Source organism: Lipotes vexillifer, unplaced genomic scaffold (assembly GCF_000442215.2).
Source record: "Lipotes vexillifer unplaced genomic scaffold, Lipotes_vexillifer_v1.1 scaffold97, whole genome shotgun sequence".
Classification (NCBI taxonomy): Eukaryota; Metazoa; Chordata; class Mammalia; order Artiodactyla; family Lipotidae; genus Lipotes; species Lipotes vexillifer.
This window is the reverse complement of record NW_006775688.1, coordinates 1,330,434-1,356,970: the sequence shown is the minus strand read 5'-3', so window position 1 is coordinate 1,356,970 and position 26,537 is coordinate 1,330,434. Positions and strand designations below refer to the sequence as shown.

The following is a 26,537-nucleotide window of genomic DNA, read 5'->3' as shown; positions in this document are numbered from 1 at the left end:
AATTCAATTTGGGACCTTTGGAAATAAAAGGAATTTGTAAAGACTAGATTTTTCTTATTCTTTGAAGGATTTTAATTTTTCTACAGTGGATATAAATTATAAGAATAGCTAATATTTTGTACCCAGGTGACAGGACCAGTATTATCTCAGTTTTACAGATGATGAAACTGACGCATAGGAACTGGTCCAAGGCAAACACTTAGTAAACTTAGGTCTGCTGATAAATCTAACCATTTGCCAAACTGCTTCCTACCCCTTCATCTCATATGTTTTAGGTTTGATTTACCTTTGGCCTCCTGAAGAATAACTTTTTGACCTGATATGAAATATAAACAAATCTTCACCACAGTTTTCCCTGTCTTTTCCAATCCTTATTCCAAAACTTTGTTCATTACATTTACTTTACTTTTCAAATAGCCTAGAAAAAGAGTTGAATAATCTGTGTTTCTTTTCCTTTTTTCTTCCTGCATTAGATTTTCATGATAAACCTCAAGCGTAGAAAGGACAGGCGGGACCGGATGTTACGTACCCTGTATGAGCAGGAGATTGAAGTCAAGATTGTCGAGGCTGTGGATGGAAAGTGAGTTGGGGTTTTTCCTCGAGCCCTTGCAGATGTGGTTGGAGTGGGGATGCACCCTCTCTGACAGAGGTTTAGTCTTGGTGGGAGGAATCTGCACTCATTGCAAGATAGACACGTCTTCACAGTGCAGCCTACTTTGGGAACACCTTATGACTCATAGTAGCTTATATATGTTAATTTCACTGAGTAGAGCAGAAATCCACTCACCATCCAGCGCTCTCTGGTCTTCATTATGCTGAAGGTTTGCACTGGATGTGATTTTCCACTGTCCCTGGGGGTTCTTTCAGTGGTTGTGGTGGTTTCCAGCCCGGTAGTGCATTGGAAGGAATGCGATCAGAGTTGCATTCAGAGCCTGATTTAGAGCAAAGCGTCTAACCTTGGGTGACCTGAAGAAAGTAAATGGAAAAAATGCGTAACAGTCTGTGTCTCCTATTGCACGAGATGCTTGCCACAGTCTGCCTGGGCTGATCACTTTTCCCAGGAACATGTCAGGAAAGTCACATAGGGTACCCAGTTAGATTCCTTCAAGGGTTTTTGTTATTAATGTTGTCGTTCTGTTTTGCTTTGCTTTGCTTTTTTATTTGACACTGTTATTTCAAGGCATAGGTATTTGCAAAACCTGCAATTCCATGTTTTATGTGAATTTGGAATATGAATGGCTCTAAGGAGTATGACTAGAAGCTGTTGTGGAAGTTTTTATGACTCCTTTAGAGAATCTCATCAGTGTTTCTCAAAGTGTGGCCTGGACACCCATGTCAGAGTCCCTAGGGGCGGGTTAAGAGGGCAGCTTCCTGAGTCCCAGAGCCGCTGAATTATGATCCGTAGGGAATCTGCATTTAAGAAGTCTCAAGGTGATTCTTTGGTAAGGCTGCCACATAAAATACAGGATACCCAGTTAAATTTGTCTCAAACATTGCATGGGTCTTATTTATACTAAAAAGTTACTGTTTATCCGAAATATAAATTTGACCGGACATTCTGTGTTTTACTTGCTAAATCTGGCAACCCTATTCTTGGATGCACTAGAGTTTGGGAACCACTGTTTCAAATACCTCTAATAGCCCCAATCTCCTTCAAAGGCCACACGGACCAAGGAAAACTAGTTGAATTGTGAGAGTCCTTTATATACTCTGGATACAAGCCTCTTGTCAGACATATAATTTGCAAATATTTTCTCCCACTTTATGTCATCTTTTCACTTTCATGATGATGTCCATTGAAACACAAAAGTTTTTAATTTGTTGAAGTCCAGTTTATATTTTTGTTGTTGCTTGTGCTTTTGGTGTCGTATCTAAGAATCCATTGCCAAATCCAAAGCCACAAAGACTTGGTTCTATGTTTTCTTCTAAGAGTTTTATAGTTTTATCTTTTATATGTATCTCTTACACATTAGATCTTTGATACATTTTGAGTTAGCTTTTTATATGGTGTAAGGTAGGGGTCCAATTCATTCTTCTGTACATGGTTATCTAGTCCCTGCACCATTTGTTAAAAGACTATTCTTTCCTTTACTGAATTGTCTTGGCAACCTTGTCAAAAAATAACTAACTCTAAATATAAGGGTTTATTGCTGGATTCTCAATTCTGTTCCATTGATGTGTACACCAGTCCCTATGCCTCACAGTAGCTTCTTATGTAAGGAAGTATGAGTCCTTCAACTTTGTTATTGTTTTTCAAGATTGTTTAGGCTATTCTAGGTCCCTTGGATTTCCATATGAATTTTAGCATTAGCTTGTCATTTTCCACACAAAAAAAGACAGTTTGGATTTTAATAGGAATTGCATTGAAGCTGTAGATCAATTGAGGGGAGAATTTCTATCTCAACAATATGAAATCTTCTGATTCATGATCATGGGATATCTTTCCATTTATTTAGAGCTTTAATTCTTTGATGTTTTGTAGTTTTTAGTGTGCAAGTCTTGCATTAATTTTGTTAAATTTATTCTTAAGTATTTTACTCTTTTTGATGCTATGGTAAGTGGAATTGTTTCCTTAATTTCATTTTTAGATTGCAAATTGCTAAGTGCATAGAAATACAGTTGATTTTTGTATACTGATCTTATATCCTACAACCTTGCTGGACTCATTTATTAGTTCTAATTGTGTGTGTGTGTGTGTGTGTGTGTGTGTGTGTGTGTGTGTGTGTGTGTGTGTATGGTCAGGCCATTCAAGATGGCTCTTCTCTTGCTCTTTGTACGTCTGCTTTACCAGTCTCTTCACTCACATGACTATCCAATCCCCTTAATTATAGGGCTTAATCAGTAACTGCCTGCATGTTTGCCCCTGCCCCAGCTGCTGGTTTCCCTGGTAACTGATGAGAAAGCGTGATGTTAATTCCCCCTATAAATGGTAAACTCCTTCTCACTGGAGTAGCGGAGATTTCTGCGGTGTCCTACCTGTTGTCTGCCGTACACAGTGGAGTGACGTTCCAGGACTGTTGGCTTCAGAATTGTAAGATCTCCCTGTCCAGTAAACCACTGATGTCTTTGTGGCTGTGTCTGGGCTCTTTCTTCAGTCTCGAGGCTGAATAATTATAAAGCTTGCAGATGTACGGGGTGCAGTTCAACAATTGTCGAGCTAGCCAGGAGGCTGAGGAAACTCCTGTGAGCACCAAAATGTTGGGAAATAAGGACAGGTAACGAAAAGTTGTGGGGGTAATCCTGAGGTGGCTGTCCACTAGCACATGGGGCCCTGTGGCTGCTGTCCTTGATGAATGGGGGCTGTCAAGAGAGTCTGGATGGTCAAATTGGGACCCCAAGGTGTGGCATCCTACCAAGAGTGATGGAGGAGAGGCAGAAGATTGGGACGAGGTCAGAGGTCCCTTGTCCCACAGGATACAGATGGAGAGCAGCTCCTTTCCCCAGACTGGAGGCAACTGACCACCATGAGAGATGTCTTTCTCTTCCATTATATTGATGATGTCCTGTTAACCTCAGAGTCTCTGACCAGTTTAGAAACATCAGCCCCATGCTCATGGCTCATCTGACTGCACAGGGATGGCTAGTGAATACAAACGCTTTGTTTAGTCTACAACATGTTACAGCAGGTGGAAGACATTACAAAAGGCCTGCTGGAGTCCTGGAGCAACACAAAAAACCACTCTGTGGGATCTAGAACAGCTGTGCATGACATACCGGAACCCCATGGACATCGATGGAGCCCAAGGAACCCACTTTACCGGCCATGAAGTTGAGAAATGGGCTGATAAAAGTGACATACACTGGCATTTCCACCTGCCCTACAACCCCACTGCTGCCAGGCTAATCGAAAGGATAAATGGATGATTTAAACAACAACTGAGATGGGAAACTTGCCCTCTCAAGTTTCCAGGAGGCTAATTCAAGCCCTACAGACTAAAACTGAACATCCCAGGAGCTATCATCCCAGTGACTATGCCATGTTAACCCTGAGACAACTAGTCAACACCATCCAAGTTCAGCTGTTGACCACCAACAGACCATTGCCAACTATCTGTCAGGACAGTAACTCACTTTTGCCCTTCCACAGGATCTACCCTCAGGGAAACACATTATAAAATGGCCCTGGGACTGGCAGATAAGTCCCCGGTGGTTTGGATTTGCCGCCCTGTGGGCAATAGGATTGGAAAGATTTCACCTAGCTTCTACCTGGCCCCACCTGAGACTACTAAGGTAATTAATCAGGACGCCCTACTGGAAAAAGGCACCATTATATTATTCTTGTGATCTGTTGTTACACCGTCTCTGTAATTCAGCAGCAGCTGGGCTGTGGGGACTGAAGGTGGACAGGCTGTATGGTACAGCAGGCCAGGCAAAAAACCACAGGCAGGGGTATGATCTCAGAATGCTGTTACTGCTTATAATTTGCTTAATGGTCATAATCTCCCCTGTATTGTGCCTGTTGAAACATCACATTCCATCCCTAGCCTCAGTGGAGGGAATCTGTTTGAGGACTGGGCGAAAACAGTGGCCTTACTGCAAACCGAGTCTGATTACTGGGTCTGCAGTAAGATGCCAGAGAAAGCTGACCTCGTTAATGTGACCATGTTGGGGACGACTGCAGGCTCTCACCTTCTTCCTGTCCTGCAAGCCAAGCCCCTGGCTTACTCTTGGTACTCCTTAGCTGCTATTGTTTGTGTTGCATTTGTGGTGCTTGTTTGCAGTGCACCTCTGCATACCTGAGCCCAGGGATATCTCAGAAGAGGGGCAGACCAAGACTGTAAGGGTCATGCAGGGTACTTAGGGGTGGAGTGTATGGTCAGGCCACTCCAGATGGCTGTTCTCTTGCTCTATGTATATTCTCTGCTTGACCAGTGCCTGCCTCACTCACATGACTATCCAATTATCTTAATTAATCAGTAACTTGCCCCCTGCCCCAGCCTCTGGTTTCCCTGGTAACTGATGAGCCCACCTGACGTCAATTCCCCCTATAAATGGTAGCCTCTCTCATCTCCTAGGTAGCAAAGATTGCTGCTGTGTCTCGCCTGTTGTCTGCCATACACGGTGGAGTGTTGCTCCAGGACCTTTTGTTTCAACTTGTAAGATCCCCTGGCCAGTAAACCATTGGTGTTGCTGTCTCTGTCTCTGGGCTCTTCCCTCTTTCTTGAGACCAGGCAATTACGAGGCTTGAAGGCCTTCAAGGTGCAGCCCAACAGTTTGTGTATTCCTTTGGATTTTTCTCTATACAAGGCTATGTCATCTGCAAATGTAGATAGTGTTACTTCCTCTTTTCCAACCTGAATATCGTTTTATTTTGTTTACCCAATTAAATTACCCTGGCTAGATCCTCAAGTACAATGTTGGATAGAAGTGCTAAGAGTGGACAACCTTGACTTTTCCTGATATTAGGGAGAAGCATTCAGTCTTTCACCATTAAATACAATCTTAGCTGTAGTGTTTTCACAGATGGCCTTGATTGGGTTGTGTGTTTTTTATCATGGAAGGGTGTTGGCATCTTAGTTTGGGCAGCTGTAACAAGTTACCATAGACCAGGTGGCTCAGATAACATTTATTTCTCGAAATTCTAGAGGCTGGGAAGTCCCAGAGAAGGGTGCCAGCATGGCTGGATTACAGTGAGAGACCCCTTCCTGGTTTGTAGGTGGCTATCCTCTTGTGCCTTCATACAGCAGAGAGAGGAGAGAAAGCAAGCTCTGTGTCTCTTCTTATAAGGGCACTAATCTCATTTATGAGCATTGCACCCTCATGACCTAAGGCCCCACCTCCTAATAACATCAACATGTGAACTTGAGGAGAATATAAACATTTAATCCATATACAGTTGGATTTTTGTCAAGTTTTATGTCTATTGAGATGATCATGTGATTTTTGTCTGTTAATAATTAACAGACAAACATCACATGACTTTTTTTCACATGTTAACGAACCTTGCAATTCTGGGATAAATCCCACTTGTCATGATGTATAATGCCTTTTATGTGATGCTGGATTCTGTTTACTTGTATTTTCTTGAGGATTTTTCTGTTTATAGTAGTAAGGGATATTGGTCTGTAGTCTTCTTGTGATGGCTTTTTCTGGTTTTGGTATCAGGATAATACTTCATAGAGTGAGTTGGGAGGTGTTCCCTCTTCTATTTTTGGTAAGAGTTTATGAAAGATTGGTGTTAATTCTTTAAATGTTTGGCAGAATTCTTTAGTGAAGCTCTCTGGTCCTGGACTGTATTGTGGGACATTTTTTTTTTTTACTAATTCAACCTCTTTACTTTGTTATAGGTATATTCAGAATTTCTATTTCTTGAGTCAGTTTGTATCTTTCTAGCAATGTGTCCATTTTATCCAGGTTATCTAATTTGTTGATGTATAATTGTTCATAGTATTTTCTTATCCTCTTTACTTCCATAAGGTCAGTAGGGATTGCCCTCTCTTTCTTCATTTTAATAATTTGAGTTTACTCTTCTTTTTTTAACATCTTTATTGGGGTATAATTGCTTTACAATGGTATGTTAGTTTCTGCTTTATAACAAAGTGAATCAGTTATACATATACATATGTTCCCATATCTCTTCCCTCTTGCATCTCCCTCCCTCCCACCCTCCCTATCCCGCCCCTCCAGGTGGTCACAAACCACCTAACTGATCTCCCTGTGCTATGCGGCTGCTTCTCACTAGCTACCTACCTTACGTTTGGTAGTGTATATATGTCCATGCCTCTCTCTCGCTTTGTCACAGCTCACCCTTCCCCCTCCCCATATCCTCAAGTCCGTTCTCTAGTAGGTCTGTGGCTTTATTGCTGTCTTACCCCTAGGTTCTTCATGACATTTTTTTCTTAAATTCCATATATATGTGTTAGCATACGGTATTTGTCTTTCTCTTTCTGACTTACTTCACTCTGTATGACAGATTCTAGGTCTTTCCACCTCATGACAAATAGCTCAATTTCGTTTCTTTTTATGGCTGAGTAATATTCCATTGTATATATGTGCCACATCTTCTTTATACTCTCTTTTATTTGGCTAAAGGATTATCAATTTTGTTCTTTCCAAAGAATCAACTTTTGGTCTTGTTTTTTCTCTATTTTTCTGTTCTCCATTTCATTTATTTCCACTTTAGTCTTTGTTTCCTTCCTTTTGCTTGCTTTGGGTTTACTTTGCTCTTTTTCTAGTTTCTTAAAATGGAAAAGCAGATTATTTGAGTTTTGGTTTTTTTTTTTTTAAATCATAGGCGTTTGTAGCTGTAACTAGCCCTCTAAGTACTGCATTAGGTGCATCCTGTAAGCCTTGGTATACTATGTTTTCATTTTGATTTTTCTCAAAATATTTTCTCATTTCCTTTGTGGTTTCTTTAACTCATTGGCTGTTAAGGAGTGTGTTGTTTAATTTCACATATTTGAATTCTCCAAGTTCCTATCAATTTTTAATTTCATCATGATTGTGGAACATATTTTATATGATTTCAGTCATCGTTTTAACTGTACTTGAGGCTTTATGGTCTGTACAGTCGTTATGGTCTAACATATGGTCTTAGAGAATGTTACACGTACAGTTGAAGAATGTGTATTTTGCTGCTTCTGGGTAGAGTGTTCTATAAATGTTAGGTCTAATTGGTTCTGTTTCCTGGCTAGTTCTATACATTACTGAAAATGGGGTGTTAAAGTGTCCCACTATTTTTGAATTTTCTGTTTCTCCTTTTAGTTATGTCAGTTTCATGTTTTTGGTCTGTTGTAAGATGCATATGTATCTATAATTATGTCTTCCTGATGGATTGACTCTTACTGTTATAAAATATTCTCCTTTGGTAATTTTGTCTAAATTTTTTTGTCAGATATTACAGCAGTATAGCTCCTCCAGCTCTCTTGTGGTTGCTGTTTACATGGTATATCTTTCTCTATCCTTTTACTTTAGACCTATTTGCCTTTGAATCTAAAGTCTGTCTCTTGGAGATAGCACATAGTTGGATCGTCTTTCTAAAAACTCATTCTGCTAAGCTCTGTCTTTGATTACAGGGTTTAATTCATTCACATTTAATGCGATTACTGATAAGGTAGGATTTACACCTGCTGTTTTCTATTTGTTTTCGATACATCTTTTGTCTTATTTGTTCCTCTTTGCCTCCATTCTTATGAGGCATAAGAATGTCCATTCTTTTATGTTTAAAAGATATTTTCTACTTTAACATTTTAATTCCTTTGTTTCTTTTCCTATATATATATTTTAGTTATTTTCTCAGTGATTGCCCTGAGGATTACAATTAACATCTTAATTTATAGCAATCTAGTTCATATTAATACCAACTTCCTAGAAGAAAACAGCGGGGAATAAACTCCTTGACACCGGCTTAGGTGATGACTTTTTGGATTTGACACCAAAAGCAAAGGTGACAACAACAAAAAATTAAACAAGTAGGACTGTGTCAAACTAAAAAGCTTCTGCACAGCAGAGGAAACCATCAAAATAAAGAGGCAGGCTACCGAATGGGAGAAAATATTTGCAAATCATATATCTGATAAGGGTTTAACTTTCAAAATATATAAAGAACTCGTACAACTCAACAGCAAAAAAAAAAATCTGATTTAAAAATGGGAAGAGGATCTGAATATTTTTCCAAAGAACACATACAGAAAACCAACAGGTATTGATACATGAAAAGTTGAGAAACATCACTCATCATCAGGGAAATGCAAATCAAAACCATGAGATCTCCCCTCCCACTTATTGGACTGTTATCAAATAGACAAGAAATATCAAGTATTGGGAAGGATGTGGAGAAAAGGGAACCCTTGTTCACTGTTGGGAATAAATTGGTGCAGCCACTGTGGAAAACAGATGTTCTTCAAAAAAATAAACTACCATGTGATCCAGCAATTCCACTTCTGGGTATTTATCCAAAGGAAATTAAAAAACTAACTCAAAGATATATGCACCCCCATGTTCATTTCAGCAATATTTATAATAGCCAAGACATGGAAGTTACATAGTGTTTGACACTGGATGAATGGATAAAGAAAATATGTGTGTATATATACAATGGAATATTATTTGGCCATGAAAAAGAAGGAAGTCATGCCATTTGTGACATCATGGATGGACCTTGAGGGCATTTTGCTAAGTGGAATAAGTCAGAGAAATACAAATACGATATCACTTATATGTGGAATCTAAACGCATACAAAACAAAACTCGTAGAGAACAGATTTGTTGCCACAGGTGGGATTGGGAGGTGGATGAAATAGGTGAAGGGGTAAAACGTATAAACTTTTTTATAAAATAAGTCATGGGATATAATATACAATGTGGTGACTACAGTTAATAATACTGTATGGCATACTTGAAAGTTGCTAAGAGAATAAATCTTAAGTTCTCATCACAAGAAAAATTTGTAGCTATGTGGTGATGAATGCTGACTATACTTATCATGGGATCATTTCACAAAATATACAAAATATTGAATCCTTATGTTGTACACCTGAACTAATGTTATACGTCAACTATACCTCAATAGAAAAATACCAACTTAACTTCAATACTGTATAAAAACTTAGCTACTATATAGCTTCATTCCTTCCCCCCTCCTTTGTTCTATTGTTACACAAATTATTTCTTTATACATAATGTTCTTTATACATTATTTGCTCTTGTTGCTTTATGCAGCTATAATTTAAATCAGATAAGGGGAAAAGTTATAAAAAGAACACTTACATTATTTGTATTTATTGATACCTATGCAGTTATATTTACCAGTGCTGTTCTTTCTTTATGTGGATTTGAGTTATTCTCTAGTTTCCTTTCATGTCAGCCTAAGGGATTCCCTTTAGTATTTCTTGTAGAGAAGATCTACTAGTGACACTCTTTTTGTTTATCTGGGAATATCTTAATTTTTCCATTTTTGAAGGCTGGCTTGACTAGATATAGAATTCTTGGTTGATGGTCTCTTTCAGTCACAGCACTTTGAATATATCAATCTTCTGCCTTCTGGCCTCCATGGTTTCTGATGAGAATCAGCTATTAATCTTACTGAGAATACTTTGTATGTAGTGAGTCACTTCTCTCTTGCTTACAAGATTCTCTCTGCATTTTTATCTTTAACCTTTTTTTTATGTCCAAAGGAAAGATGTACACATGCACACAGTTTCTCTTCTGATTCCTTCCTGTCCTCATCCCTTCCAGTGTTTAATAGTATTTAAGCTTTCTGTTAGCCACTCCCCTTCACTAGGAAAATACCTTTTCAAAGCTGTCAATAGTGAAGACACTTAAGAACTGTGTTGGGCAGTGCGAGGGGTATATGGAGTATAAGACTCTTTCTTGTCCTCACAAAGCTCATAATGCTACCACAACACATTAACCCTGAGGAGCTCCTAAGGAATAATGGGAAACATGAGGAGTCCTCAGTGTGCAGAAAGGCTCTGGGGAATATGCAGAACTCTTCCTTCTGGCTTCTGTGGTGGGGACCTCTCAACCTGTTAATTTTGGGGCATGTTCTGTCTTGCAGGGCACTCAACACAAGCCAGCTGAAGGCCCTGAATATTGAAATGCTGCCAGGATATCGAGATCCCTACTCCTCCAGGCCTCTAACTAGGGGTGAAATTGGCTGCTTCCTTAGCCACTACTCTGTCTGGAAAGAGGTAAATAATGCTTCATTTCAATGTACAGTTCTTTAGTGAGGAGGAAGGAGAGTGGGACCTTGTAGGTGAACTCGGGCCAGATATAAAGTGAACCCATAACTGTTCTGGGAGTGTGCTTGGAAGCTGTCATTGCCTTATGTCTCCCTCTGACACAAGGCCAGTGACAAACAAGGAAGGGTAGCCTTGGTGCCACTTGGGATGATGATAGGGGGAGACACCCACGTTCTGGGGACCACACTACTAGTGATGCATCCTCATCCTTAGTAGGAATGCCTTGTGTTTATCTAGCATGTCATCATTTATTAAGTGACTCAGTATAAGAAATCACCCGGAAGTCATATGAGATGGGTTAGGAGAGATGGGCCCATTTTACCCAAGAGAAAATAGTTATCTTGTTCAGGCAAGAAGGGGCAGAGCCAGGACTTGAACCCCTGTCTTACAGATCAGACATTGATAGGGGTGGTATTAAAGTGTGGGGTTCTTGGTTAAGGGTCAGTTCCCACAAGGAAAGAGAGTCCCCAAAGAAAGTCCTCTTGAAAGGGCCTTTTCCCTTTTAATGATCCAGTCTATGCCTATCTTTTTTATTCAAGAAACTTTGTTTTATAGATAAACTTTAAATTTTATAGGAAAAAAATATGTAGATCATAAGATACTGGCCAACGACATTTCACAAATTAAATAATACAGCCAGGTTAACCGGCACCTACATCAAGAAACTGGTTACCAGCACCCCAGAAGCACAGCCCTTCTCTGCATTTTTTCCTAGCCATCAGTTCCCCAAGGGTGACCACTGTCCTGACTTCTGAGAGCACAGGATAGTTTTGTCTACATTTTTCCTTTTATTATGTGTACACACCATGTGGTTCCATTCAATCTCTCAACATTACATTTGTGAGATTCACCTATAACTTTGCATTTAACTGTAGATCATTTACACTCATTGCTTTAAATACACCACAGTTTATTTATCCATTTTACTGTTGATGGACTTTTGCTTAGATTCCAGTTATGTTGTGCTACTATACTTTTGACTTTTTGATACCTATTTTTTATTAGATAAATAAGTATCAACTTTTCATAAGGTATCTTCCCACTGACCTTTACAGGTAATTGACCGAGAGCTGGAGAAGACTCTTGTTATTGAGGATGATGTGCGTTTTGAGCATCAGTTTAAGAAGAAGCTTATGAAGCTGATGGATGATATTGATCGAGTCCAGCTGGATTGGGAACTGATGTGAGTGACAAGATGACAAGCTGTTCAAAGAGTACTGAGAGGCTTTCAGTTCTTTCCAAGGGGCAGAGAGCCCCAGCTCGTAGGAGATGCAGCTCAAGCTTCCATTTACCTGGTTTTCTCTCCATAAATGTTCCCAGAAACAAGAAGTGAGTAGGGGATAACCATTGGATTTTGCAACTCTATGCTCCTCAGGGTGAGAAAGAAACTTTGGGAGATCCTTTGAGACCTGGAGTCTACCTACAGATCAAGGGCCTTCAGAGTGAGTGTTCACCTGGGAACACAGCAGAAATCCACTCATGAACCAGTGTGGTACATGGAGGGGGTATGTAGAGGGAGGATCCATTCAACGGCAAGGTTCCTGTGTCACACTTGAGCCTCAGCTCCCAGGAGAACAGGTTTCCTCTGTAGCCTCTGATGGTGTGGGAGGTTTGGAAGGTCAGTGGGAGAGCTCCTGTTGGGGAGGGAAGCTGTGCAAACAGGGAGAACACTGAAGCTGGGCTTAGTGGAGGCTCAGAGGCTGTCTTAGAAAAACCAGGCTCATCAAGGGAGTACTGGCTCCAAACTGACAATTTAGTTAATGCTCGTTGCCTGCTACCTCTGGGAATTGAGCTCTCTCTTTTTCTTTTTATGCTAAGATGACACTTTTTACTTCCCTCCAATGAGGCAGAAAGTTCCCAAGCATTATGTTCACTTCCCAGCTGTGTGTCAAAGGCAGTTTCATCAAATCAGAGGCTGTTCCTTTGGAGCAGCTGCAGCAGACAAGCTGTCCCTGCTCCTCCCGTCCTTGGAGGGAAACTGAACTATGGGCCCGGGTGGAATACTTGTTCTCTTAGAAAATGTACCATTCTGAGCTCAAAAGAAACCCAGTAATGGCTCAAGTAACCTGTGGGAAATAGACCCAGGACTATGTAATAAAGAGACTGGCACCCTGTCACGTGATTAGATTCTGCACTGTCTCTTCAGATCATTGTTCCTAAAATCCTCCAGAAGTCCCCGCACCTCAGCCTTTCTGAATCTATGGCTCTGCAGCCTGTGGTTAAGGCCCCACAGGCATGGAGCCCGAAAGCTATTTTATGCTTACATGACATATGCAAAGGTGATTTTCACTTAAGCCTTGGAATCACAGAGGACTGGACTTGGGCAGTCTAAGGCTTAGAGGTGACATACATCCCAGTTCACTTCCAATTTGGTTGATGCGTTTCTCAGGACAAAGTACCGACAGATCCAAGAAAGAAAAGTTATTGTCCTGGTAAGGATACAGGAAAAAAAGATGTTTCCTAAATTTCCCGGACTGATCAAGTCAAAATATTTCATTGAAATCTATTATGTAATCATAAAGAATTAGTGGTTTCAAATTTTTCACATCTCATTTTCTGAAATGAATAAAGCAAATGTTATTTGAATTCAAAACATGAAACCAGATAGACTGTCTGTGACTGCAGTATTAAGTTTCTCCAGAAAAAGAAAATAGTAAGTGGGAAGAATAGAACAAGCCATTGAAATCATCTAGGGCAGCATGTCAGTAGAAATATAATGTGAAAAACATCATTTAAAGTTTTCTAGTAATCATATTAAAAAGATAAAAATAAGTGAAATTAACTTCAATAATACATTTTATTGAATCTAACATATTAAATATTATTTTAACATATAACGAATATTTTAAAACTATTAATGAGATAGTCTATATTCCTTTTTCATACTGTCTTCAAAATGCAGTATGTATTTCATGTGTATAACACATCTCAATCCAGAGGCTAAATTTTCAACTGTTGAAGTAAACTGTAGTCCTACTGAAATAATACATTTTGTCTAACAGAAAATATTACTTTACACATCTTCAATTTTTTAATTACAATTTGAATTTAGTAAAATTAATAAATTGAGTACAAACTCAGTTCCTCAGTCACTCTGGCCACATCTCAAGCACTCAGTAGGATTTTCTCTTCCGCTTGGTACATGAGAGAAATTCAGGCTCTTTGCTCTGAAGAGACATTGGCTGAGAGACAGGTATATTTGTCCTCAGAAGAACTGAAGGTGAACACAGACTTATTCTACAAATCCTAGGATGTTTCGATAAGTGGGATCCCTTGAATGTTGAAAGAGATAGTTTTAGGGCAAAATAGAGCAAGTCAGCTTTACCTAGCAGGTAGGAAGCCGGACCTCCTCAACTTGGTCCAGGCAAGTGGAAACAACTAGGCTCCAGACAAAAGTAATGGATCACAGATGCGTGAGTAGACTGGGGAAGGTAGGAATGGCTGAGGGTACATCCTGTGTTGCAGAAGCTGTTCATGGAAGACAGGACCCAGGAGGAAGCATAGGCAGAGCTGGGTGAGAGGGAGAAAGCCAGGCAAGTGTTGTCATTCATTCTCCCCTGGAGGAAACCCCCTTGGGGCTATTCTTGGCTTCCTAGGTCTTTTACTGTGGACTATATCTTTCCCAAAGCATTTTCTGTCTTGTGTTTACCACCAGAATTTGGAGAACTGTGCAGAAAATGTCAAGTCCCCAGGCTGAAACTCTGGGGACTTGAAAGCAAACTCAGGATTCTCACATCTGGCCTTTGTTGTCCCCTTCCATCCACTGTAAACACAGCTAGAAATCCTATACCATCTTTGGGAAATGATCTGAAAGACCTTTTTTGTTATGAAATGTTTTTTTATTTTTATTTTATATTGGAGTATAATGGACTTACAATGTTGTGTTAGTTTCATGTGTATAGCAAAGTGATTAAGTTATAATTTTCAGATTCTTTTCCCATATATGTTATTACAAAATATTGAGTATATTTATTTCCCTGTGCTATACAGTAGGTCCTTGTTGATTATCTATTTTATATATAGTAGTGTGTGTGTGTTAATCCCAACCTCCTAATTTATCCCTCCCCTCCACTGTACCCTTTTGGTAACCATAAGTTTGTTTTCTAAGTCTGTGAGTCTGTTTCTATTTTTTAAATAAGTTCGTTTGTATCATTTTTTTGGATTCCACATATAAGTGACATCATATGATATTTGTCTTTCTCTGTCTGACTTAGTTCACTTACTATGATAATCTCTAGGTCCATCCATGTGGCTGCAAATGGCATTATTTCATTCTTTTTTTATGACTGAGTAATATTACATTGTATATGTGTACCACATCTTCTTTATCCATTCCTTTGTCAGTGGACATTTAGGTTGCTTCCATGTCTTGGCTCTTGTAAATAGTGCTGCTCTGAACATTGGCTGCATGTACATTTTTGAATTACGGTTTTCTCCGGATTATATGCCCAGGAATGGAGTTGCTAGATCATATGTAGTTCTATTTTTAGATTTTGAAGTAACCTCCATGCTGTTCTCTATAGTGGTTGTACCAATTTACATTCCCACCAACAGTGTAGAAGGGTTCCCTTTTCTCCCAACCCTCTTTAGCATTTATTGTTTGTAGACTTTTTGATGATGGGCATTCTGACCAGTGTCAGTTGATACCTTATTGTAGTTTTGATTTGCATTTCTCAAATAATTAGTGATGTTGAGCAGCTTTTCATGTGCTTTTGGCCACCTGTATGTATTTTTTGGAGAAATGTCTATTTAGATCTTCTTCCCGTTTTTTGATTGGGTGGATTTTTTTTTTTTTGATATTGAGCTGCATGAGCTGTTTGTGTATTTTGGAGATTAATCCCTTGTAGTTCACATTGTTTGCAAATATTTTCTCCCATTCTGTACATTGTCTTTTTATTTTGTTTATGGTTTCCTTCACTGTGCAAAAGTTTCTAAGTTTAACTAGGTCCCATGTGTCTATTTTTGTCTTTATTTTCATTACTCTAGGAGGTGGAACCAAAGAGACATTGCTATGATTTATGTCCAAAAGTGTTCTGCCTGTTTTCCTCTGTTTTATAGTATCCGGTCTTACATTTAGGTCTTTAATACACTTTGAGTTTATTTTTGTGTATGGTATTAGAGAATGTTCTAGTTTCATTCTTTAACATGTGGCTGTCCAGTTTTCCCAGCACCACTTATGGAAGGGACATCTTTTCTCCATTGTATATTCTTGCCTGCTTTGTTGTAGATTAATTGACCATAGGTGTGTGGGTTTATTTCTGGGCTTTCTATCCTGTTCCATTGATCTATATGTCTGTCTTTGTGCCAGTAGCATACTGTTTTGATAACTGTAGCTTTATAGTATAGCTGGAAGTCAGGGAGCCTGATCCCTCCAGTTCCGTTTTTCTTTCTCAAGATTGCTTTGGCTATTTAGGGTCTTTTGTGTTTCCATACAAATTTTAAGGTTTTTTATTCTAAATCTGTAAAACATGCCATTGGTAATTTGATAGGGATTGCATTAAATCTGAAAATTGCCTTGGGTAGTATAGTCATTTTGACAGTATTGATTCTTCCAATCCAAGAACATGGTATATCTTGTCATCTTCGATTTCTTTCATCAGTGTCTTATAGTTTTTGGAGTTACAGGTCTTTTGCATTCCTAGGTAGGTTTATTTCTAGGTATTTTATTCTTCTTGATGCAATGGTAAATGGGATTGTAACCTTAATTTCTCTTTCTGACCTTCTGTTGTTAGTGTATAGAAAGGCAACAGATTTCTGTGTATTAATTTTGTATCCTGTCACTTTACAGAATTCATTGATGAGCTCTAGTAGTTCTCTGGTAACATCTTTAGGGTTTTCTATGTATAGAGTCATGTCATCTGCAAACAGTGACAGTTTTTTTTTTACTTCTGCTTTTCCAATTCAGATTCCTTTTATTTCTTTTACTTCTCTGATTGCTGTGGAGGACTTCCAAAACTATGTTGAATAAAAGTGGCAAGAGTGAAAATCCTTGTCTTGTTCCTGATCTTAGAGGAAATGTTTTCAGCTTTTCACCATTAAGAATGATGTTAGCTGTGAGTTTGTCATATATAGCCCTTATTATGTTGAGGTAGGTTCCCTCTATGCCCACTTTCTGGAGAGTTTTTATCATAAATGGATGTGGAATTTTATCAAAAGCTTTTTCTGCATCTATTGAGATTATCATAATGGTTTTTATTCTTCAGTTTGTGAATGTGGTGTATCACACTGATTTGTGGATACTGAAAAATCCTTGTATCCCTGGGATAAATCCCACTCGATCATGATATATGATCCTGTTAATGTCTTGTTGGATTTTGTTTGCTAATATTTTGTTGAGGATTTTTGTGTCTATGTTCATCAGTGATAATTGGCTTGTAATTTTCTTTTTTTTGTAGTATCCTTGTCTGGTTTTGGTATCGGGGTGATGGTGGCCTCAGAGAATAAGTTTGGGAGTGTTCCTTCCTTTGCAATTTTTGGAACAGTTTCAGAAGGTGTTAACTCTTCTCTAAATATTTGATAGAATTCGCCTGTGAAGCCGTCTGTTCTGGGATTTTTGTTTGGGAGTTTTTAAATCACAGTTTCAATTTCAGTACTTGTGATTGGTCTGTTAATATTTTCTATTTCTTCCTGGTTTAGTCTTAGGAGATTGTACCTTTCTAAGAATTTGTCCATTTCTTCTAGGCTGTCCATTTTATTGGCATATAGTTGATAGTAGTAGTCTCTTGTGATCCTTTGTATTTCTGTGGAGTTGGTTGTAACTTTTCCTTTTTCATTCCTGATTTTATTGATTTGAGCCCTCTCCCTATTTTTTTTTTTTTTTCTTGTTGAGTCTGGCTGACGTTTTATCAATTTTATCTTTCCAAGGAACCAGCTTTTAGTTTCATTTACCTTTTCTGTTGTTTTCTTTGTCTCTATTTCATTTATTTCTGCTCTGAGGTTTATGATTTCTTTCCTTCTACTAACTTTGGGCTTTGTTTGTTCTTCTTTCTCTAGTTGCTTTAGGTGTAATGTTAGGTTGTTTGAGATTTCTCTTGTTTCCTGAGGTAGGATTGTATTGCTATAAACTTCCCTCTTAAGACTGCTTTTTCTTCATCTCATAGGTTTTCAATCAATGCGTTTTCATTTTCATTTGTCTCTAGGTATTTTTTGATTTCCTCTCTGATTTCTTCAGTGATCTGTTGGTTGCTCAGTAGCACATTATTTAGCCTCCACGTGTTGGGTGTTTTGTTTTGTTTTAGTTTTTTTTTTTTCTTGAAGTTGATTTCTAACCTCATAGCATTGTGGTCAGAAGAGATGCTTGATATGATTTCAATTTTCTTAAATTTACTGATGCTTGCTTTGTGGCACAGCATGTGATCTATCCTGGAGAATGTTCCATGTGCACATGAAAAGAATGTGTATTCTGCTTTAGGATAGAATGCTCTATAAATATCAATTAAGTCTATCTGGTCTATTGTGTCATTTAAGGCCTGTGTTCCTTACTGATTTTCTGTGTGGGTGATCTGTCCATCGATGTAAGTGGAGTGTTAAAGTCTCCCACTATTATTGTGTTACTATTGATTTCTCCTTTTATGGCTGTTAGCATTTGCCGTATGTATTGAGGTGTTCCTATGTTGGGTGCATATATATTTACAATTGTTATATCTTCTTCTTGGGTTGATCCCTTGATCATTATGTAGTGTCCTTCTTTGTCTCTTGTAATAGTCTTTATTTTAAAGTCCATTTTTTCTGATATGAGAATTGCTACTCCAGCTCTCTTTTGATTTCCATTTGCATGGAATATCTTTTTCCATCCCCTCACTTTCAGTCTGTATGTGTCCCTAGGTCTGAAGTGGGTCTCCTGTAGACTGCATATATATGGGTCTTGTTTTTGTATCCATTCAGCCCATCTATGTCTTTTGGTTGGAGCATTTAATCCGTGTAAATTTAAGGTAATTATCTATATGTATGTTCTTGTTGCCATTTTGTTAATTGTTTTGGATTTGTTTTTGTAGGTCTTCGTTCTTCCTTTCCTCTTTCGTTCTCTTGTGATTTGATGACTATCTTTAGTGTTTTGTTTGGATTCCTTTTTCTTATTTGTGTGTATATCTATTGTAGATTTTTTGTTTGTTTGTGGTTACAGTGATATAGCAGTCTATATAAATACAAGATTGTTTTAAGTTGCTGGTCTCTTAATTTCAAGTACATTTCATATATCCTGTATTTGTACTCTCCTCTTCTCATGATTGCTGGTTTTAATACCATATTTGTGTGTGGATGATTTCCTACCTTTATTGTATGTTTGCCTTTACTGGTGAGCTTTCCCATGCATACTTTTCTTGTTTCTAGTTGTGGCCTTTTCTTTTCCACCTAGAGAAGTTCCTTTAGTATCTGTTGTAAAGCTGGTTTGGTGCTGGTGAATTCTCTTAGCTTTTGCTTATCTGTAAAGCTTTTAATTTGTCCATCAAATCTGAATGAGAGCCTTGCTGGGTAGAGTATGCTTGGTTGTACCATTTTCCCTTTCATTACTTTAAGTATATCATGCCACTAATGGCCTGCAGAGTTTTTCCTGAAAAATCAGTTGATAACATTATGGGGATTCCCTGTATGTTATTTGTTGCTTTTCCCTCATTGCTTTTAATATTTTATCTTTGTTTTTAATTTTTCTCAATTTGATTATTATGTGTCTTGGCATGTTCCTCCTTAGGTTTATCCTCTATGTACTCTCTGCACTTCCTGGACTTGGGTGACTGCTTCCTTTCCCATGTTAAGGAAGCTTTCAGCTATTATCTTTTCAAATATTTTCTCAGGCCCTTTCTCTCTCTCTTCTCCTTTTGGGACCACTATAATGTGAATATTTATGAGTTTAATGTTGTCCCAGAGGCCTCTTAAACTGTCCTCATTTCTTTTCATTCTTTTTTCTTTATTCTGTTCCGCAGCAGTGATTTCCACTAGTCTGTCTTCCAGCTCACTTACCCTTTCTTCTGCCTCATTCATTCTACTATTGATTGCTTCTAGTCTATTTTTCATTTCAGTTTTTGTATTGTTCAACTTTGTTCTTTATATCTTCTAGTCCTTTGTTAAATATTTCTTGTATCTTCTCAGTCTGTGCCTCCATTCCTTTTCTGAGATCTTGTATCCTCTTTACTATCATTACTCTGAATTCTTTTTCAGGTAGATTGCCTATCTCCACTTCACTTAGTTGCTCTTCTTGGGTTTTATCTTGTTCCTTCGTCTGGAACGTACTCCTCTGCCATCTCATTTTGTCTAACATTTTGTGCAGTCTCTCTACCACAGGCTGCAGGATTATAGTTCCTCTTGCTTCTGGTGTCTGCCCCCTGGTGGGCAAGGCTGGTCTAGAGGCTTGTTCAGGCTTCCTGGTGGCAGGGACTGGTACCTGCCCACTGGTGGGTGGAGCTGGGTCTTGTCTCTCTGGTGGGCAGGGTTGTGTCAAGGGGTGTGTTTGGAGGCAACTGTGGGCTCAGGAAGACTTCAGGCCTACAGGCTCTTGTGTGGGGCCAGTTCTTGGGGTCAAAATGGCAGCCTCCAGGAGAGCTCATACCAATGAATACTCCCCAGTACCTCCACCACCAGTGTCCTTGTCACCACAGTGAGCCACAGCCTCTTTCCTGCCTACTCAGGAGACCCTCCAAGACCATCCGGTAGCTCTGCCCCAGGCTCCTCTGAAGTCATTGCTTTCGCCCTAGGTCCCACTGTGCATGAGACCTTGTGTGCATCCTCCAAGAGTGAAGGTTCTGTTTCTCCCAGTCCTGTGGAGTTTCTGTAATCAAGCCCTGCTGGCCTTCAAAGCCAAATGCTGTGGGGGCTCTTCCTCCTAATGTAAGAGTGCCCAGAACAGGGAGCCTGATGTGGGGCTCAGAACTCACTCCTGTGGGAGAACCACTGCAATATCATTATTTTCCAGTTTGTGGGTCACCCACCCAGTGGGTATGGGATTTGATTGTATCACAGACGCACCCCTCCTACCATCTTGCTGTGGCTTCTTCTTTATCGTTGGATGTAGAATATCTTTTTTGGTAGGTTCTAGTCTTTTTTGTTGGTGGTTGTTCAGCAGTTAGTTGTGATTTTGGTGTTTTTGTGAGAGGAGGTGAGCTCAAGTCCTTCTATTCTGCCATCTTGTCTCGAACCTCTGAAAGATCTTTTAATCTCTACATCTCAACTTTCACGCTTCAACAGTCTGCTAGGCAAGAATAGTTGGGATGTTGATAAGTGGAGCCACAGAAATGGCCCCATTGATGGGAGATGACAGCCATGGTTGATGTGATGTGCCTTGTTGTGTGATACATTTAAATAAGACACACTTGGTCCAAGCTTTCAAAAGTCTACAAAGCTGTGCTGCATTCTTATGGATGTCTAATACTAAAATTGGAATTTTCTCCTCCACCCATTTCCTTTTAGTTATATTGGCAGGAAGAGGATGCAACTAAAAGAGCCAGAGAAAGCTGTGCCCAATGTGGTAAATCTGGTCGAAGCTGACTATTCTTACTGGACTCTGGGCTATGTCATCTCTCTGGAAGGAGCACAGAAGCTTGTTGGAGCCAATCCTTTTGGGAAGATGCTACCAGTGGATGAGTTTCTGCCAATCATGTACAACAAGCATCCTGTGTGAGTTACCCTGAACTGCCTTCCTATCCCTTGAGCACAATCCATTCATGAATTATGCTACTTGGTTTCTGGGTAATACTTAATATATTGTAAGGGGTACTACTTTCCTAAGTGATCTTTCCATAATCATGACCCAGAGAGGCCAATTTGAGTGATTATCCCTTTTACAGATGGGGAAGATGAGGCAGAAATGGTGAGTCTTGCATAGGAGTCCTCTTTAATACCCAGCGGGTAGTTTAACTGGACGTAATCTGCTCAGTCCTCTCATCTCTGATTTTCTTACTTCCATAAACCCATATACACCTCAAGGTGAAGGTCATCTTCCTAAACACCTCAGATTTTTCTGTTCATTTCTTAGTTCATTGTGTGTACTGTTGGCCAGGCAGTAGCTCACAGGCTAGTCGGGAGCCCAGACTCGAGAACAGTCATTGTGGTATATTGTGATACCTGCAATCACAGAGATGTGTTAGAGGCTCAGGGAGAGTGGAGGTGGCCTCTGAGCAAGGTGTCCATAGAAGAAGGCAGTGTGATGCTAGAGTTCCTGTAGCCTGGGAGTTCACTCTGACCTAGTGCTTATCAAGGGCATGGTAAATTATGGGTTTATGTGTCAGTCTCCCCAATAACCTATGAGCCCCTGAGGCAGGAGCCATCTTTTATCTCTGTGTCCTTAGAGCCTAGTCCAAACTCTACACATAATAGCTGCTTGATCAGTGCTTCCTTAAATTCATTACTGGAGCAGAAGACCAGGTTCTAACCTTGGCTTCTTCTCTCGGTTGCTGGGTGATTCCTCCCTAGAGGGTCTTCATGTTAGCAGTTGAGTGTTCTTGTCCTGCATCTTGCTCATTTTGTCTCCTGTCTTCAGTAAAGGTGGACAACATGTCGGAGACTGATTTTTATCTCTGCTTCCCAACATAAACATGGAGGTCAATCATCATCCCCTCAACAGAAAGGAAATTGAGACCTAGCAGCCAAGCAGATGTCACCTCATGTAATCTGCACAGGAGCCCTGGGAGGGAGGGCAAGTCGTCCCTCCACTTTACACTCACTTGTTGCTGGAATGCAAAGCCACGCTGGTGTGCCTCCAAGCCTGCACCATATCACTCTACCCTTCATTGCCATCCAGCTCCCAGCCGCCTAATTTATTAATCCAGGAACAGAGCATTTTCTACAAAGTGATCACATTTATTTATTATTATGGTCCAACAGAGCTTAATCCTTAATTTTTAGAATAAGACCTGAAATTCATTTTTAAACTAGTCTATCCAAATACAATAGAAACATCCTGACGTTTTTCTTTGTGCATTTGTTTAGACCATCTGAAAGCTTTTAAAGAAAACTGTACTGTGTTCGTAGACTAAAATTTTCCACACAGGACACAACTTGAAAAATAATCAAATGAATCTATGAGAATTTAAGAGATAACAAGTGGGGCTCTTTTCCCCTGTTCTGTAAGTGTCCTGCCCCCTCACCCACCTGTACACCTCTTGTTTTCAGTGCTGAGTACATGGAGCATTACGAATCCAGGGACTTGAAAGCCTTCTCTGCAGAACCCTTGCTCATCTACCCAACACACTACACAGGCCAGCCAGGGTATCTGAGTGACACGGAGACCTCAACCATCTGGGACAATGAGACAGTGGCCACTGACTGGGACAGGACACATTCCTGGAAGTCCAGGAAGCAAGGTCACATCTACCGCAATGCCAAGAACACAGAGGCCCTGCCACCGCCAACCTCCCTGGACACTGTGCCTTCGAGAGATGAGTTATGAGGGCTCCATGGGGGGTTTACTGCCCTTTGGTTTTCCTAATGGGCTGTTGATATGTTTGTTCCAGTTTCTTTTCATGGTCACGATCATCTAACCAAAATGGTCTAATGTGATTGATCAAAATTAGTGTATTTTTGACAGGGGAAGAGAATAGGGAAACTAAACCCAAATTTCCTAGATGGCTAGAAAATAGGCTTTATGGCAACCATTAAGATGAACTTCAATCCAGACACCTTGTCCCTCAGTTCATTACCCATATGATACTCGTTCTCACATTGAGGTTGAACAGCATGGCTCAGAGATTCGTCCAAGGGAAAGGTGATCACCACACTATCACGTCAATAAATGGGTAGGCCTGGCAGCCAAGTCAGCTGGACCACATCTATTGGTCTAGTGGACCCATTTTATGTCATAGATGTGACCTTGAAAACTTGAGTATGTTCCAAGTTCGGGGTGTGGGGGAGGGGGAATCAGATCATTTAAAATCAAATTAATTGGGCTTTTCCTTTAAAAGCATTTGCCATGAGCGTTATTGCGAAGTGACTTTATCTAAGTCCCCATTATCCAACAGGGATGGGTATTTGGGTCTGTGTGTGACTTGGCATTTGACTATCATGGCAATTGAAGCTCTCATGAAGAGGTGTCCATTTTGCCATGAGCATATAGTTTCGTAGATATTTGAGGGTTTGTGTAGATATTTGAGGAAAGCGCTCAAACTTTGGCCTTCTTTATTATGGTCGCTTGAGTTGGGATTCTCTATTTATGAAGATAAATTTAATATATAAGGGGCTGGGACTGGTGTGTAATTGCTGTCCCGGGGGTTCATGTGCTGCCCCAGCACGTCAGACTGTCCTCTCCACCCTGAGCCTGGGAGTGAGTTGCAGGTGTGAGTTTTATGAGTCACTGTTAAGAGGGAGAGCACATCTTTAGGCTAGACACTTGCCTGGGATTTTCGTTCTATTTTGAATTATTTATTTTCCAAAATGTGGGGGAAATGTCTGTAGGATAAGGCAGAGAAACATATGTGTTAGGCTTTTATTGCCCCCTGGGAAGTGGTGAGTGTAGACACGTTGGTTCCAGAATCTGGTTCTTCTGCATTTCCCAGCCTGACTCTTACAAGGAGGCCTGTTGAGTGGGAGATTCTAACCTTCTGGAAACAAATGATTCTCCACCTCAGACGAGAGACCTTGGTTAGAAACAATGGACTGATCAACTGATTTAGACCAACAACCAGGGAAGCCTTGGAGTCAGGATCCTGGGCAGACCACCTCTCTGCTTTCTTCATAAATGGATTTTATGTAAAATGCAGAGTTGGACTACATCATCTGTTTCAGCTCCACAATCTGTGATCCTTGGGTATCTCATGATGATTTGCTTTAGGTTTCTGTTCTCATGCCTGCAAGCAGTAAAACTTGGTCTCCAGAAATCCCCTCCGCAAGCATCCTGTCCACACACGCTCCTCTCTCCGTGTCCTGGGTGTTGACTCTGAGCTTCATGCTTTGGAGCAGAACCCGTTGGTGGCCTTGCTGGGTGCACCAAGCTTCCTGCTCCCCATGAGGGCCCCAGGCTGCAGGACAACCCGGCAGCTTCATTCCACAGAACACCAGCTTTGGCCTTCCCTCTTGACTTATGGTTGGTTCTGCATTGACCAATAAGCCAGGAGACTGAGGGAAGGGATCTCAGCTGCCTGATTTTTACTGCTTAGACATAGCTATCAGAGCTTGACTCTTTGTCTAGAAAAACAGAGAATCTGCGGAGCTAGTGAAAAACCCTTAGGCGATTCCTAAGGTTTCCTTGGGTATGCTGTACTTTGTTTGCGTATTTGAGTGTGTGCAGATGTGCGTGAATTTCATGTCGTTTTTTTTTTAAAGGGGTGGGCGGAGGCTGAGGTATTGGGAGTGGAGGAAGATTTAATTAATTTTTGTGTGGTTATGTTTCATAGAGAACATTGGTGTTTTTTTTTTCTTTTTCCCTGTCAGCTGGTCTGGTGGGTTTATGAATTCTCATTCTTTTTTTTTTTTTTTTTTTTTTAATTCTCATTCTTAAAAGACATTGTTCATAAATTCTAGAATTTTAGATTAGGACTGTTCTACTGTGAATAAAATTCTGGCTCTGTTAGTCCAGCCGTTGCTTTTCTCCACTCAGGTCTAGAATCCCAAGCAGTGTTCTTTCATTGTGAACATTGTGAGCTGCAGACGCAGCTTTTCTTTAGATTTTTTTTTTTTTTTTTTTTTTTTTTTTTTTGAATTCTCATTCTTAAAAGACATTGTTCATAAATTCTAGAATTTTAGATTAGGACTGTTCTACTGTGAATAAAATTCTGGCTCTGTTAGTCCAGCCGTTGCTTTTCTCCACTCAGGTCTAGAATCCCAAGCAGTGTTCTTTCATTGTGAACATTGTGAGCTGCAGACGCAGCTTTTCTTTAGAAGGCCATCTCTTCAGCAATCCAGGGATTCCTTGACCTCATTATTCTTTCCTGCCTCCCGTCTAGCCTTAAGTCAAGACATTAGACCTTGGCAGTGTCAGAGGACTTTGCCTCCGTCGTGGCACCTGCTGTCTGCCTCTGGAAGTTAGAGCCTCTCTGGATCTTGAGATCCAAGGTGTAATCTTCTGGATGGCCGGCCCTGGCTTCAGTGCTGAGTGTGGACTGAGTGTCTACAATATGCAGACGACACACTGCACGGGCCTTGCTTTGTTCACTGGGGCCTGCTTCAGGAACTCTGGAAAACAAGAGCCAGCATCCCAGCATCCTACACTGTCTGTCATGCTCTGTCATTTCAGGGTGGGGAAGTGAAAAACTACTTGCCTTCTAGAGCACTTTGTGAAAAATTTAAAAACGTGCAACTCTATGATTGTTCATTGGTTCCTCCAACGGTGGTCAACAGCCAACACTGCTGGAATTTCCAGGTCTGCACTGGCCAAGGATGTCAGAGGCCAAAGGTAATCATCACTGCTGTGCAATCCCGGTGGCAAAGAACAGAGGGTGGTCACCAGCCGCCTTGTCCAGTGGGAGATGTTTTAGACTGCTGGAGAGGTGGGTAAGCCAAAAAGGATTCTAGGCCTCCAGTGGGAGGGTGATGACGGAGGATTCATCTTGCATTTCTGTGCTATTGGTCAGCCTATCTATCCATTCATCAAAAGATACTGAAATGCTTGTCCCAGGCCAAAGAGATTTATCTTGGGGCAAAAAAAGGAGAACCCATGTTGGCCTCAATGACCCCCTGTATTTCAGCTCAGGCTCCCCCAAAACCCCAAAAACCAGGTGTGAGTGCTCCCTTGTTTCAGGCCCTGTGCTGGGCACTGAGATGCTCAGAGGTCTAGAAAAGGTCCCTACTGCTGTGGCGTCTGTGGTCCAAGGGAGCAGCCATGTAAGCAGGATGGCTTGCTTTCAGAGGCTGGAACAAGAGGGGCCATAGGACCCAGGGAACCTGGTTCTGCTGAGGAGGAGGCCATTGGGGGCAGCTTTGCTGGGAATGTGACAG

At 40.3% G+C, this 26,537-nt stretch overlaps 1 protein-coding gene across 2 annotated transcripts in view; it reads left to right on the top strand.

Moving 5' to 3' along the window:
* COLGALT2 (collagen beta(1-O)galactosyltransferase 2) overlaps positions 1–23,602 on the top strand; it is a 129,536-nt gene extending 105,934 nt beyond the window's left edge. Inside the window, exons 8-12 of one of the 2 annotated variants that reach the window (XM_007450152.1) lie at positions 474–580; positions 10,499–10,631; positions 11,738–11,865; positions 21,081–21,287; positions 22,782–23,602. In XM_007450152.1, the coding sequence (XP_007450214.1) occupies positions 474–580; positions 10,499–10,631; positions 11,738–11,865; positions 21,081–21,287; positions 22,782–23,058 (852 nt within the window). In that variant the 3' untranslated portion in view covers positions 23,059–23,602. The remainder of the gene's footprint in view (positions 1–473; positions 581–10,498; positions 10,632–11,737; positions 11,866–21,080; positions 21,288–22,781) is intronic. The other variant, XM_007450151.1, reaches the window with a different exon arrangement.
* The last annotated feature ends 2,935 nt before the right edge of the window (positions 23,603–26,537 follow it).